Below are 16,690 nucleotides of genomic sequence, written 5' to 3'. Positions count from 1 at the left end.
CTTTCTACTTTTCTACTTTCTGTTTTGTATGCCATTCCAATGGTATTTTTTGAGCTTCTCTAGTTGTTTGTTATTTGTGAATATTGATGTGAATATCTATGTGAATATTCGGGTAATATCAATCTAATAAAGGCCACCTGTGCTATCCATCTGTCTAATCCATTGGTCTTCATGCTCAAAATAAAGGGCCAAAATCAGAGGAACCAGGCACAGCCTGTTCCCCTCTAAACTGAAGTATCCTGGTAAGTGGCCATTCATTTATTTATTCTTGCTGCTGGATTGCCAAGTGCCTGTATATAGTAATCTAAAGGGCACCAAATTTATGAAGTACCCTGTAGAAATAAATGTAAGTACCTCAGTCAAAAGATTATTATCTCACAATAATTATCAAATTGACTTTGCTTTTAAATATGATCCATGTGTGAACAAGACATGAAACTTTTCTCTTTGGTGAAAATGGACATTTTGCTTTTCTTGAACATGAAATCTTTGACCACACCTGAATGTTCAATTTTGTTCTCAGAGATATTCGGTTTCACATCTGCCTTTAAACTCCCATACATCACAAAAAAGTGAACCATGATTTTAAATGCTCTTCCGGTCTAAGTGGGCAGTTCATGGCCAAAATTAACAAATAAGTGGACCACATTTCATGATAATCATCTGGCTTTGCAACACTACCAGCTCCTTGACTTATGGAACCCTCTTGGCCATACGTCTCAATTGTCTAGTTCAATTTAAGGCACAAGTACACAAAGGGTTTCAAATGTCAGCATCCATACTCATAGCACTTACATTTCAATGTGATTTTAAGCCTGACATTATCTATTGTTTGCCACAAATGTATAACATCTGGCTGCTGACACCAGTATCACATAACCTGTTGGCCATAACAGATGTGTACAATTATTATTCCACATCTATCAAGGACTTTAAATATTGACACAGACATCACAAAATGATTTGATTCTGATTTACAAACTCTTGATTAGATCTGATATACAGTGCCTTGCAAAAGTATTCATACCTCCCTTCATTTTTTCGTATCTTATTATGATAGAGCCTTATGTTAAACTGGTTTAAATAACTGCTTTTTTCCACATCAATATACACTCCATACACCATAATGACAAAGCAAAAAACAGGTTTGTATCAACATTGCAGATTCATTAGAAATAAAACACTTAAATGATTCCATTGCATAAGTATTCATACCCTTTTCTGGAACACTTGAAATTTAGCTCAGGAACATTAATATCACTTGTAGATGTTACTACACTTGAAATGGAGTTAACCGGTGGCAAATTCAATTGAATGGGTATGATTTATAAAGGCACACACATCTTAATAAAAGGTCTAACAACTGAAAATGCATATCAGAGCAAAAACCAAGCCCTGAGGTCAAAAAAACTGCCTGTGAAGCTCAGAAACAGGATTGCGTCAAGCCACACATCTGGGGAAGAGTTCAGGAAAAAATCAGCTGCACTGAAGGTTCACAGAAGCATATAGCCTCCATTATCCATAATGGAAAAAGTTTGGAACAACTAGGACTTGTCCTAGTGCTGGCCTCCTGGCCAAACTAAGCAACTGATGAAGAAGTGCCTTGGAACAGAAGGACAAACATCACTGCAACACCAGTCTTTATATCGGTGTCACCAAACTCAATCCTTTCCTCTGTGAAATCACATGAAAATCACACTTGGAATTTGCAACAAAGCACTTCTCTGGTCTGATGAACCTCAATTCCAAGCATCATGTTAGGAGGAAAGCAGGCACTGATTATCACCTGCACAGTACAATCCCAAAAGTAAAGCATAGAGGTAGTAGCCTTATGCTGTGGGGCTGTTTTTCAACAGCAGGGACTCACTAAGGGACTTGTCAGAGTAGAAGGTAAGCTCAACACAGCAAAATATAGAGATATCCCTAATAAAAACCTAGTCCAGAGCATTCAGGTTGCTGAGCAGAAGGTTTAACTTCCAACAGGACAATAACCCTAAGCACACAGCAAGAGCGGCTTATAGACAACTCTGTGAATGTCCTTAAGTGGCCCAGCCACAGCCTGGTCTTAAACCCAATCAAATATTTCTGGAGAAACCTGAAAATGTCTGCCAGCCTCCATCCAAGCTGACAGAGCTTTAAAGGTGAAGAGGTGACGAGAACAAAGTCAGATAATAGCCAAATGCAGATGTGCAAACCTTGTTGCATCGTACCAAAAAGGCTGTAAAGGTGGTTCAAGTAAGTACAGCGTTAGGGTATGAATACTTATGCAATATCGGTTCTAAATCTATAAACAGACTGTCTGTAAAACTGCATTTACCTCAGGAAAGCCATTCAATACCCATAATTTGATAGTCAGCAAAAAATAACTTTGGAGCAGAGCATTTTTCTCAATAATTGCATTGTATCACATATTTACTTAACCTGTTAGTGAAGTTTCATTTATTGTATGTTTGAATAAAACTGTCATGAAAATAAATTTTGACAGCTTGACAGAAGTTATGACAGATGTGCACTATACCTGATACATATCCAAATTAATCGATATTGAACACAAGCAACTTGAAATCAGAATCTAATCAAAACGTGATTCAGCATCTAAATGATTCATGAAATCTATTAAGAGCTGTTCAAAAAAAATAAAAAAATAATAGGACACTGGTGACCATATGACTCATACTTTACCAGTGCATGCTCAGGACAAGAGAACATAGTAGCCATGAAGAGTTTGTGGGGTGTAGTATCCTTCTAACTTATAAAATAATAAAATAAACTTAATGACACGCACAAGAGAAAACCACACGACTACATTAAAACCTTTCTTTGCAATCTTTGAGATTCTTCAGCAAAGTAATGCCCCAAGCCTTCATATGATAACTTCTTTTGATTTGTTTAATTGGAAAACACACTATATTGGAGTGAGTGGCCTTTTAATGTTCAATTGCTGCTTCCATAGCATCAATATGGTCATCTGCGTGGCCAATTCTTTATGTTATTAAGCTCTCATTTAATGTGAATATTCTCTTTACAAAGTTTTGTAATCTCCTGTAGAATCCTGAATTATCTTGGACAATCTCCAAGTCACCTTACTGATGGCCAAGTCTGTTTTTGAACCCTGCTGTCTAAACTGATCATTCTGTACATGGTTCTCCCTCTAGTCTCCACTGCTTCCCAAACATCAGTTGTTAAAGATCCCATTTAATGAAACTGCAACTCTTTACTATGAGCACCTTTCACTGATACAAATGTTCTGAACATGTTATTCATGACAGAAAAGAGGTTATAAATTACAATTTAAATTACTATGCCAGTACAGCATAAATAATTAATTAATATAATTATATGAATACTTAATAATTTATCTAACAAGTAAAATAACTGAATTTTACATTTGGCATTTTATATTCTACTCATTGCTAACAGACCAATGGTTTTCACTTGATGAGCCAATTTAAATAACTAAGTTGTTTTTTTGTTTTTTTTTATAACCAATGTCATATGTAGCCTTATGTTTCTTGCCTTTTGCCTTTGTTTTGCACTGTTTGTCATTTGGTTTCTCCCTCTGTCTTCCCCCGTCTGTTTGTAATGATTTGGTTTAGCCCTATGATTAGTCCTTGTTTATTCATTATCTGTATCACCTGTGTTTCTTGATTAGTTTGCCTTTATAAGTCTGTCTTTGAGTTTAGTCTTTTGTCGGTCATCAATTGTAGTACGTGTGTGGAAATCTCCTGTCTTTCATTTGAAGAGCAAGATTAAAAGTGTGTATTATTCAAGTTCTGACTTCCGTCTCGTTGAACCAGCACCAGTCTATGACAATTGGATGGAACAACCACTTGGCTATAGACATGTATTTAGACTGTAAAAAGCCTAAGCAGGATTAATTAAATCAATGGAGCTCACTGCTATTTATTTTAACACTAAATACTGCAGCATTCTATGGGCTTCGACCTGTGCAGAAAAAAAAGAGAAAGGGGGAGAAATTGATTCAGAATCAACATGCCAATAAATCCCTGTGAGGTTTCCAACTAGAGATCCTTTAATATTCAGAGTGCAAACCTAGAGTCAAGAAGAGGGAATCCCTATTCAGAGATGACCTTCAGTGGATGATGAAAATTAAATGGGCTTCTCTTGCTCTCCCTCCCTGTCTCGCTTTCTGGCACACATTTAAACAGTGCACAGACTGGGCTGGATGATATGACCTAAAATAAAAATCTTGATTAATTAAACATTTTGCCTCAATTATAATTTTTAATTATTATTATTTATTTATTTGCCCCTTAGTTATAAATGTGAATCTGACTTAAGATTGCTGTTGCATGATCTTCCTTTCAGCAATCTTGTCCTGTCACTGTATACGCGCAAGTATTTACTCTAGGTTCTTGACCATTCACACAGAACACGTCTGCGTCTAAAGCATGCCTTCAAGAAGGTTTTTAAAAAAGCGCAGCGCAGAATGCCTACTATCTCATGTTGCCATCAAATACAAAAGTTGCCATGCCAAACTGCTACTGTAAACAAAAGCTTGCAACACTTGCCCGCCTCCACGGTCTTCAAATACACACGAAGTAGTATGTTTTTAATGGAAAAGTATTAACAGGATTTAAAAAATGAAACAACCGACATGGGAAAATTACGTCGGTTAGAGGTTCTGGTTTCGGTTTCGATTACTTTTTAATTAATCGTCCAGACCTATACTCACATACCTTTCTTTGCAGGGCTCGAATTGAGGGGGGATGTGGGGGTATGGCATTACCCTTACTGAATAAAATGACAAAAGGCATCCCCTCTGTAAAACCTCTTACCATTCTCTTTAGATTGATAATGTTGTCTAAAACTTATCATGCAAACGAAATATTAAAATTCTCTATGTACGATCATTTACGGACTAAATAACAGCAATTGATCAATCAGAACTTAATACTGCAACAAGCCGCACACAAGCTCAAAAATTTAAGTTTAAGTGCGGCTTCTGGAGTTCTGTGTTTCTTCATTACAAGTTCTATAGTGCTGTTTTTGAATTAGTAATTTGGACTCAGCTGTTAAACTGTCAACTTGAGATTTGAATCCGTGGCCATCTATATCACAGGAATCCCTGGGAAAACTCTTTTCCTATTAAAACGTTTTCCCTGGGGTTCACTAGTTTAAGTTCTGTTCTGACCAAAGTGTTACACTTTAAGGGTTTTTACACTTGAGTCCTCTTTAGAAGAGCTGAATTTAGATCACTTTCAGCTGACCCAAAATTGACTAAAAAAGAATCTAATCATCTTTGCATTCACATTGCACACACCTGAAAGTGAAGTCATAACTCTCAGGTCTCAATTAACTTATTTTTTGTCATAAAAAAATGTTTTGTTGTGTTTTTAAAAATTACATTTTGTTGTTTTTTGAGGAAAATGTCACGTCCAACTACCCGACTACGACATGTTCTATTACATGTCGACCTTATGCTTTTACTGACTCTCTGTACACTTCTTAGTGCCCTTCACAGTAGCCAAGTGAGGGGTCTCTCCTGTACACAAAGGACTGATTTTTTCCATTCGCTTGACAGTCTATTAAAGACTCAGTATGAGTCAATACTGGGACACCAGAGCCATCCCACGCTTGCACTCAACAAACAGCTGCTTCTGAAAGCTCAGCCAGACATAAAACACAAGGCTTCCACAACACCCCTGGCCTATTATGCTATTGACAGATTGACCCATGAAGGACCAAAGAAGCAACCAATGGGCCTGCTCTTCAGTGGGTGGCAAGTGATGTCACAAGCTTCTAAAGGTACCTTTCAAGTCTACTACAAGTGATTTTTAACGCGTCAAAATGATTTGCTTTTTACTTCCAGGTTTTTATTACATAATAAAAATGATAATATCAGACACAAATCAACACCTGCTTCTTCATTTTGGTCTCTTTGGCCAAGCCACTGATGCATTAGTGAAGTGACAGGCTGGTGAAGCCCAACAGGATCACTGGACTAAAAATAACATTAGGATCCTTTGGAAGGTAATGTTAGGCTGTAAAGTAAAGTGGCTGTTTATTTTCAACTAAGCAATTGTCTCAGTAGAGCATTATTTGTTCGGGTACATTTCACTATGGATTCTTTGGTAAACCAATTCCAATTCGATTTAGGTTTTGTAGACTTTTTTACAGAAAGATATAGACTTAACAGTAATACAATGCTGCAGAGATGACATATTTTTGTAGGTTAAAACCTGGAAACGAGTTAGCATTTTAGCACTTCTGGATCCATCATGTTGAAGTCAGTGGGTTTTGGTCAAATGTCTGCTCTGAGGTTAACACAAGCTCAAAATATATTGTCATTTATTCCACGACACAAAATACATCAATATTGCTTCCAGGCTGTCTTGCAAAAATATGTCATCACTGCGCCATTTTATGTATGAAATATACAGAAAGTGATTAAAAAACCCTCCCTGCAGTGGAGCTGTCAATCACACAGCACAAGTTTATTACTGACGGAGAGTTCTGCACTTTGGCCAAAACTCCCAGTAAAATCAATGACACTGTCTACACTGCATAATGAATATCTTATTTACATTGTGTCTGCAATGCTATGATGAAAGCATTCATGAGAGTGCAGAAATCGTGAGGTCACTGCATTCGTATGCTTGACAGATTGTAATTTAATTTTATAATCAACACATTTAAGGATTAGTTCATCTCAGCAGCTATGAGAGCAAAGATGTAGTAAATGAGTTCCACATGTCATACTTATTTCATATGCAGGGATATTACCCAATCATAGCAGTGGACATTTACATTGACGTCTTAAAGGTGACCCGCCCATTTAAACAAAGTGTTCAAATCAGAGGGCTAAAATCAGGGTAGAAATGGACTTTTATTTTCTAAATGATTACTTTGTTATTTTATTATATACAAATTATTATTTGTAAATGATTTACAGTATACATTATTTAATGTAAAAATCCTACTAACATCATAAATGCACCTCAAGTAACCCTATACAATTTAAAATGCAGTTCATGAAACCTACTGAAAAAGATACTGAAAAAGGCACAAATGTCAGGGCATCAAAACTTCTTTAGGGCCCCCAAACACCCTCAGACCCCAGGTTAGTGGTTTGTTCAACTTAACCATAAGGAAGTCATAAGGATTGAAATTGAGATTTATACATCTGAAAGCTTTATAAATGTGCTTTCTATTGATGTATGGTTTGTTAGGATAGGGCAATATTTAGCTGAGATACAACTATTAGAAAATCTGGAATCTGAGGGTGCAAAAAAAAAAAATCTAAATACTGAGAAAATTGCCTTTAAAGTTGTCCAAATGGGGTTCTTAGCAATGCATACTACTAACCAAAAACTAAGTTTCAACATATTTGTAGTAAGAAATTTATTAAATAGCTTCATGGAACATGATCTTTAATTAATATCCTAATGATTTTTGGCATAAAAGAAAACATTTGACCCATACAATGTATTGTTGGCTACTGCTACAAATAGCTAAAAAAGGCTTAGCCAATAGCCTACAAAAAAGGCTATTGCTTGCCCTAGTAACTATGTATGTAACGCTATGTGGCCAGGAACAGCTGTGGTTTTGTACATGTAGCTAACCAAAAGAAATGACTTAACAGTGGTTACAATACAACCACAATAAAACCCTCAATGGAATAATACTAAAAATGTCAATGTTTAAAGGGTTAAAGCTACAGATGTAGTTCCACAACATACATCTGTCTTATTTTCAGCATATGACATACTTAAAAAAGAGTGAGCTCACCTCTGGCAGACAGCTTTTTGGTGTTGATGATTTTGGCAGCATATTCCTGACCAGTAGAGATTTTCATACATCTTCTCACCACAGAAAAGGCTCCTCTGGAAATCAAAAAAAAAGTTGTTGTTTTGTATTTGTTTTTTGTTTTTAATCAGCTTTGTTTTATTTATTATATTTATTCATATATTTCTGATCATGCAGAATTGTCCTTTTCCTGTTCGTTCCTCTATGTGAAAAGCACTACGATCCCCTCTGCTTTTATAGAATATATTGGCGATTTCTGTAAGAATGTGCTTCTGAACGTCAACAAAACTCCGTTTTAGAAGTAAATAAACATGACGATTTAAATGGGGGAATTCCGCTGTTTGTTATTCCCGCCAAAAAACTAGAAAAGAAAAAATATAAACAGCACAGTATTTCATTTCCACTGTGAAACTCTGTCACAACAGCACATGAAAGAAGCCGAAAACAGACGCGTACAAACGCAGGTACAGAATCAGGTAGGGACTAACAGGTAACTGTCAGTGCATTAAAACTCAATTACGTTTTTAAACGTTTTAGATTTTTATTAGAAGCATGTGCATAACTAATACTTACTTTCCCAGTTCTTCATACAGCTGATATTCGTCGGTAAACCTGGTGCAGGTTGTTGAAGCCATGCTGAAAGCGACGGGCAGAACAATCTGAGCGCAAAAGTGAAATCTGCGGTTGCCTCTTCCTGTATATTCCTGCAGACCGAAAGTAAATGTTTCAACTCTGGAAAGAAATGAAATGTCCAAGTCTGTCACTACAAATCCTCCTGCAGGTGTGAGATGGTGACTGGCACTGTTTTGACACCTCTTTGAAGTTGAAGCGCCGCACCTCTTCTGATCAGTGATGTCCGATTCGCGAACGTGTCGTCCTTTTAAATCGGTTCTTTTTAATGATTCATTTGAACCGATTCGAAAGCGTGTGTGAATCATTCGATTTCTTGGACTTTCATTAGACCACACGTCAATTTATAATCACAAACGCGTAGAGAATGGAATATATATAAGTAAATGATGCAAGGTTAATTTTGTCCGGAAGACACATAGTAAAAATACCAAAATGACTTAGATATAACGATATATTATTCAAAATGTTTTCTATGCCTAGAAGACGCAAAATGTTAAGTGTTTATAACGTATTTCAAAACTGTATGAAACCAACATAAGTAGCCTATTACATTTTTGAGAAATTTCCACGTTTTAAACTAGAAAACAAATAAAACTAGTTATTAAAATTTGACCCTAACCCTAAAAAAATTTAAATGATCAAGAACACTAGTGAATATGCTTCTATTTTTCATTATTTTATAATATAGCCTACTAAAGGTTGCATTATAATTTAAACTGTCAGCATAAAAATATGTCTGAAATTAGTAACAGTGCATAGGCTTAATTGATCTTAATTTAAGGCCTATCTCTTATTCATTTCCCGTTGTAATTATTACATTTTGTGTTGCATTCAGTTTATATACACATTTATATGGAGCCTTTATGTAGCTAAAAATAACTTTTGGAATGAAACTGTGAGGTGACATGGAACTGTGAATGATGCTAAATTTCAAACATATAGCCTATTAACAATAACAACAGTAGCCTATTAACAATAGTAGGATATTTGTCTTAATTAATTTTATTAATTAATTTCATTATAAAAAAAAATGTAAAAATCCGTGTGGGGAAGCGTGATGATTCAAATTGAACTGTGAATCATTTGCTTTTGATCGGATCATTCTAACGAACCGATTCGTTAGTGTGAATCGAGTTTCCCAACAGTACTTAATCTCTCACATCTCGCTTCCTGCTGTAACAGCGGCTGTTAAATCCAATGTAAGGGCTCCCTCTGGCGGCAGAAACACGCGTGTACGAGTATCTGAAAAGACTAGAGCGAAAATGATTTAAATCGCAGGGAATTAGAGAATATGTGAGGGTAGACTTGTTGATAGACTGATAATGCTAGCCTAAAACGAAGCATCATATAGCACTGTTCATCCTTGGCCACTGTCACCTTGAGTTAAAGGGATGACCAATTATCCTCTTAAATTACTAATCCTGCAAATCCGGTGGAGCATTCCCCCTCATCTACTACTGTCTTAAAAATCAATATGATGATAAAAAGCTCCCTCACATCCCTTGACTTTTCAAATTAGGTCTATTTGTCATTTTTACTTACCTGAATATTTATTAGAGGGTTGTTTTATGAAAGTGAAATTACTTTGAGCTACAGACACACACAGAGAGAGGCACACACATGCATACTTAATAGATTCCTTTTGTCAGTTCTTCACAAAGAATAATAAATATTTTGTCTTTAACTTGCAGTGAATTATAACTAGAAATCCACTGCCCAATATTCAAAGCTACCAAGAAAATTCTTATGTTAAGTTTAAGCAGCTTGTTAAAAAAATCAATTATAAAAGAAATTTCAGTTTATATTACACAATATTAGATTGATGTAATAATCAATATTATGTCAACATGAATGTTTAACTGATTTAAAAATAAAAAGAAAGAAAAAAATTCAATGTACCCAATGCAATACTTAACTTAAAATATGGGTAAAACCCCTGTAAAAAATCACTACAGAAAATTCCTTCATATTAACTGTACATTGGGCCGTATTTTGTCTAGACTTCTATTGGAGTGTTATGTTAACTATGAGCAGTAAGAGTTAAAGTGTCCGATCATTTCCAGAAGGGGGTGGGGGGTTTAGTTTAGTTGTAGGAGGGAGTGACAGAGAGTTAAACAGGCTGACAGGAAAAAGCTGTTTGAGTGTCTGGTAGTGGCAGTATGGATACTTTTAAACCCTTTTCCAGATGGCAGTGGGGTAAATAGTTCATGGGATGGGTGTGAGAGGTCAGCAATAATTCTAGATGAAATGCAGATGCAATGTTGTCGAAGAATTCTTTCTGAGGGGAAAATTCCAATGATCCCCTTCACTGTCTTGACTGTCTGCTGATCTGCTGAAAGGACTAACGGTCAGAGACACTGCAGTTCCTAAACCAGACAGTAATGCAGAGGATGATCTCAATAGCTAAAACAATAACTAAAAACTATGTCTAACTGGCTATTTGGATTCCTATTCCAACACATAACCATGACCTCAGCATAATGAACTCAGTTTACGGAAAGACATCACAGAGGTGAAAATGGTTTTTACATTTCCTTTTTGTGTGTTTATACTAGAAACTTGTTTATACTAGACACTTTTCTAGTATAAATATGTGGCTTTGTTTCATAATGGTAACACGTAACACACACTGTAACATTTAAGGGGCACATGATATGACAGATAAAAATGTTATCTGATCTAATGAGAAGAAATATACAAATATTTTGTTAATAAAATACAATTATAAAATGAAACTTTTTCAAATAAAATAATGGGATTTTCTGAGAATTAAAAATAAACTAATTTTGGAACACATTGTTAGCAGGGCTCCATACTTGGGATGGCCCTGATCGCAACACACAGCTATACAGCATTAATGAAAAATTTACTTCAGCCAGAAATGTATTTTTGCTATGGTTAAACAAATGTTGAGTGATATCTTTAAAAGATTTTTTGCATTTTTGGCTGTTTTTTTTATATAGTGTTGATATGGCAACTAGTAAATACTGTATGTTTTGTTATGCTAGCATGTGTGGAAATGTTAAAACCATATGTGTTACCCCAGCTACCCCAAGTTCATGCCCGACTCACATCTACTATAAAATATGGTATTTTCTGCCTCATTCCATGTTACGAAGCTGTTCAAACACTTAAGTGATGTTATAAAGTTGAAGAAAAAACATGGTATTAATTTAATAAATCGTCATGTTTTGATGTCCTGCTATAAGCTCACATTCCAGCGAGGCCTTAAGCACATGTGGCCAATAGCAATTATGTTTTTACAATAATATCAGTTAACTTCAGCCTTTCCACAAAGCATTATATCTGTAGTTATCTACCCAGCAAATAAAAATGCATTCCAAGAATGTTTTGCTAACATTCCCACTAAGTTATGAAAGTTTCTGAATGTTTTGTAAACATCCAAACCATCCAGTTTTTTTTTGTTTTTTTTATGTTTGAGGAACATCCACCATTGTCATATTTTTATATAAGAACCTTATATTTTAATGTTCTCTCTCGCTTAAAACACCCATAATTTGTAAGAACGTTCCATAAATATTATTATAAGAATGCTTTATTTAACATTCACATAACCTTTTAAAAACATTTATTAAAGTTATAAAAATGTTCTCTGGGCTTAGCTCGGAACTTACCACGCAGAACACTCTGAGAACAATATTTAAAGAAACTGTCCTCCCAAGATTGGGAGGACAGAATTAAGTTCTAAAAACTTTTCCTATCAACATTATGAGAATGTTTCTTAAATACATATGCTGTAAGAAAGTTTTCTTTTAACATGACAAGAACAATTAAGTACAAGTTACATCACAAGGAACTTTTTTTACATGACAAGAGCAATTATCAGGTACACATCACAGCAATAACATCAAAACAAATTACATGACTCAGTTAGTAGCATTGTTACCTCACAGTAAGAAGGTTCCTGGTTCGAGGCCGGGTCACTTCTGCACTTCTGTGTGTAGATTAACTTGCTCTCGCCATAAATATAGAAATAAATGCTGAAATGGGGTTAATAAGAAATAAACTAGAGGACATTCAGAGATACCACTTTCATCAAAAGCATGTTTTGAGAATTTAGTTATAAGAATGTTTTCTCTTACTATTACGAGAACCACAATTTTATAGAAATAACATTAAAAGAACATTCCAAGAATGTTGTTCTAAAAACGTTTTCTCTACCATTACGAGAACCTTGATCGTTTACAAGTAACATCAAAACAACTTGTTGTAAGAATGTTTTCTCTTAAAGTTATAAGACTGTAAATCAACCATTAATAACGATATTAGAACATTCTATAAACATTACATAACAGAATGTTCTGTTCTAACCTTTAAATACCTTTGAAACAATGTTAATGAAAGTTGTGTTAATGTTCACTCTTAGCTGGGAGAGAGGTGTCTTCGAAGATCTGGTGAAAAATATGACAATAAATGCATCTACCAAAGTGAAGCACATTTGATTTTTTCACTTCAATGTAAAAAGTCAATTGATGGGTTGGAGTACAGGAAAATATTGCAGAATGGCTCAATCCACAACTGAAAAGCTTTTTTTTTTTTTTTTTTTTTTACAACAAGATAATGCTCCTGTCCAAACTGCAAAGACAACCAAGAAGTTGCTTGAGAACTTGACTATCAGGCTCATGTTTCGGCCCAGTTAGAGTACAGTAGACTGGAACCTTAAAGTGAATATTTGGTCTCACATTAAACTTAAATAAACTGGGAGACATTTTTCGACAGTTTGAAGCCATTGACAGTAAGTGGAACTGAACAACATTGACTCTTCTTCCTGTAAAAACCTGTCTGCAAGTTTACCCACACGGCTTAAACATTTACAGAAAACGAAGCAGAAAGGAATGCAGTGCTAAGTTACCTTATCTACAGTATTTGTGCAATACTTGCTAATTTCCTGTTCAGTGATTAGTGATTAAAGTGGTTAAGACCACTAAATAGTTTGCCATTTTTGGGAGTTTGCCCCAAGGGAGTTTATAGGAGCTGTATCAACAGTACAAAGGTATCATGGTAAATTAAAGTGTTTTTGTTGCTACATGTACAAATATTGACAAATACATCTAATTTACTTCATCTGCAATAAAGACAGCAAATACAAGACTGTGTGAGCATCACTAAGGGTAACAGAAGGTGTCAGAGAAGTTCACTTCCAGAACAAGAAAATTACAGGTAATTTACTCACCCCTTGTCATCTAAGATTCTTTCTTTCTTTTTTCAGTCGTAAGGAAATTATGTTTTTTGAGGAAAACATTTCAGGATTTTACTTCATATAGTGGACTTCTATGGTGCCCGCAAGTTTGAACTTTTAAAATGCAGTTTAAATGCAGCTTCAAAGGGCTCTAAATGACCCCAGCCGAGGAAGAAGGGTCTTATCTAGCGAAACAATTCATTATTTCCCCCAAAAAATGTACAATTTATATAGTTTTAAACCTTGTCTTGTCTAGCTCTGTGTGTAATCTGTATTCCGGTTCATGACAGTTAGGGTATGTTGAAAAACTCCCATCTCGTTTTCTCTTCCAACTTCAAAATCATCCTACATCACTGCAGAGGTACCGACCCAGTGTTTACCAAAGTGAATGTGCAAAAAAGATCAAACGCCCTTTACAAAATGATAAAACAGCGATGTAGGACGATTTTGAAGTTGGAGTAGAAAATGAGATGGGAGTTTTTAGACATAACCTGTCTTAAACTGGAATACACAGAGATCTATACACGCAGAATACACACAGAGCTAGACAAGATGAGCATTTAATGTTAAAAAGAATATAAATTGTATTTTTTTTTTTTTTTTAGAAAATAACTGATCATCTTCCTCTGCTGGGATTGTTTAAAGCCTTTTGAAGCCGCATTTAAACTGTATTTTGGAAGTTCAAACTCACGGGAACCATAGAAGTGCATTATATGGATAGAAATCCTGAAATGTTTTCCTCAAAAAAACTATTTCTTTACGACTGAAGAGAGAAAGACGAGAACATCTTGGATGATAAGGGGGTGAGTAAATTATCTGTAAATTTTTGTTCTTGAAGTGAACTTCTCCTTTAACTCTTCCCCTTATTGCAAATAACGAATCTCACTGATCCCCTTTTATGTAGCTGAGAGTAGATGCTCGAGTCATTCTCTAGTCAAATTCATGGCACATGTAAAAGAGACTTCATGCTGGTGGCTCCAGCATTCTATGCTGACAGAAATAAACCTACTCTGCTCTAAGCCAAAACGGAGGTTGCCTGACGTCATGTGAAAAAGGGCCTGTTCATTTTGAGAGATAAATACAAGTGAGATCATTGAAATTATTTTTTTTTTAAATAGTGCTTCGATACAAAGGCAAAAAGACAAAAGCAGTGAGACGTTTGATCAATGAAATGAGGTATTGAAAACTGTAAATAGAACGTTTTAGAGGTATCATTCTCACATTCTCTAATTTGAAAGAACATAGTAAAGCATATGACTTTAGCGGCATTGGGTTTCTAAAATTTCTTACAACACATTTAGGCCTTTATAACTATTTCTGTTTATGATTATAATTAATTTAGACTCTGTGGCTACAAACTGCCAAGTGTTTTCTTTGAAAGTCATGAAGCCCTGCACTATTATGCTTTTAGTCTGAAGGCTTCATGAATTATATAGCTGTTGTATGCCATATATCTGTTGCATTTCTTGGGTTTGGGTTATATAGGGCCATAAAACATACTTATATTTGCATATGCATATTTTTTACAAGACTTTTGAGGGGGGAGGGGAGAAGATAGATTGAGAGGTAGTAAAAGAAGTAGAGCAAGAGAGACCAAAACGAAAAAGAACAGCTTAGAGAGAAAAGGAGAGACAGGGAAAATACGAACTTGCCGAACCTTTGTTGTTTGCCAAAAAGAGTTCCAGTCATGGTTGGCTGAAATTGGCCATTACAAGAAACAGGAGTTTATGCAAATATGCAAGCCAACAAACTGAATAAAAGTTACGTTTGCTATCTTAGAAGTTTATGTATATAACTATCAATACATAGCTTGGACCAATATATATCAGCTAGACATTTTGCAATGTTATCATCCAAGGCCCTTTAGCATTTTGTTTCCAAACAGTTTCCAAATTAACCGACAGCTTTGCTAAAGGCAAATTATTCTGTTTCCATTAGTAAATATTGTGGTGGGTATAATTACAACAGTATATGTTTTAGAACTATGCCTACGAATGTTACTATGTGGGCACATTACGCAATACAGAAAGTGCCTGCTTCAACAAGGTGTAGCAGTCCAGTGACGGCATGGACAAACCTACCAACAGCATACTTAAAAAAATGGAATAGCTCAGCCTCAAGGAATGCAAAGCACTGCCAAGAGATCCAGCCCTGCAGGCAAGCCTAATACCTCCTGTTGACATATGAAACTGGTAGGGTGTCATTCTGCTAGTTATTTGGTACATTAAATGTGGGGAATTGTAATCTGTTCCAGCTTTGCTTCACATGAGTATTATGAAGACAGCTGCAGAGTATTGGCCAGGGACATCGGATTGTTCTCAAGGAAATAGTCCAGATTACATAATCCAGCTGCGTCATTTTGTTGCGCTCTAGGGTAGCACCGAACAATAAAACTCATGTTCATTTTCTTTTTTTTTTCTATTTGTTGGATAGAATGTTCTGAGGTTCGTATGCATCTGGCTTATTGACTGACATAACCACACAGCTGAAAGTCACTGTAACAAAGTCAGTCAAAGATGTACTGCAGGAAAGTATTATACCGTGTCCTAAACAAATACAATATGTTTTTGTTCCTTAACATACTGCTAAGTGGAAAGTGATTTTGAACCAAAAAGATGTAATTTTCAGGGCAGGTCAAACCAGTGCAATGCCACAGATATTAAAATCTAAGTGACTGCTCTTTGCTTTTTGCAAGTGTGCAAAGTATTTGTTTATACCTTGAAAAATAGTACCCAGGGAATGTACAGTTCAGTACTGTGTGTATGTGTATATAAATGTATTTTTTTGAGCCCATATCCATTCTATTATTGTATTTTTAAAAATGTCAGACCAATTCTAAAATCCCTGCTGAGGACAGTCAATTTTGCAGCAGAAAGGGTAGGATTGACTTCATTTTTCTTCAGGATTCTTCATTTTTCAAACTGCTGCAGGAGGAAAATAATGACTGCTTGCATGTATTTTAGTATGTGTATGGATGGTCATATGGATGAATAGAGTATGTATTGTAATACAGTAAATACTAAAGTATAGTATGTTAAGCATAATACTTGACTTGAAATTAAACACAAAATTAAGAGAAAACAGGAG

At 35.4% G+C, this 16,690-nt stretch overlaps 1 protein-coding gene across 7 annotated transcripts in view; it reads right to left on the bottom strand.

Moving 5' to 3' along the window:
* camk2d1 (calcium/calmodulin-dependent protein kinase (CaM kinase) II delta 1) overlaps nucleotides 1-8,612 on the bottom strand; it is a 106,091-nt gene extending 97,479 nt beyond the window's left edge. For all 7 annotated transcript variants that reach the window (XM_073835736.1, XM_073835739.1, XM_073835740.1 and 4 more), the window contains exons 1-2: nucleotides 8,344-8,612; nucleotides 7,753-7,847 (exon numbers count right to left, since the gene is read on the bottom strand). In XM_073835736.1, the coding sequence (XP_073691837.1) occupies nucleotides 7,753-7,847; nucleotides 8,344-8,405 (157 nt within the window). In that variant the 5' untranslated portion in view covers nucleotides 8,406-8,612. The remainder of the gene's footprint in view (nucleotides 1-7,752; nucleotides 7,848-8,343) is intronic.
* Nucleotides 8,613-16,690: the final 8,078 nt, after the last annotated feature.

The sequence above is a fragment of the Garra rufa genome, chromosome 3 (genome assembly GCF_049309525.1).
Source record: "Garra rufa chromosome 3, GarRuf1.0, whole genome shotgun sequence".
NCBI lineage: Eukaryota > Metazoa > Chordata > Actinopteri > Cypriniformes > Cyprinidae > Garra > Garra rufa.
Note: the sequence above shows the minus strand (reverse complement) of the source record. Positions and strands in the feature narration are given on the sequence as shown.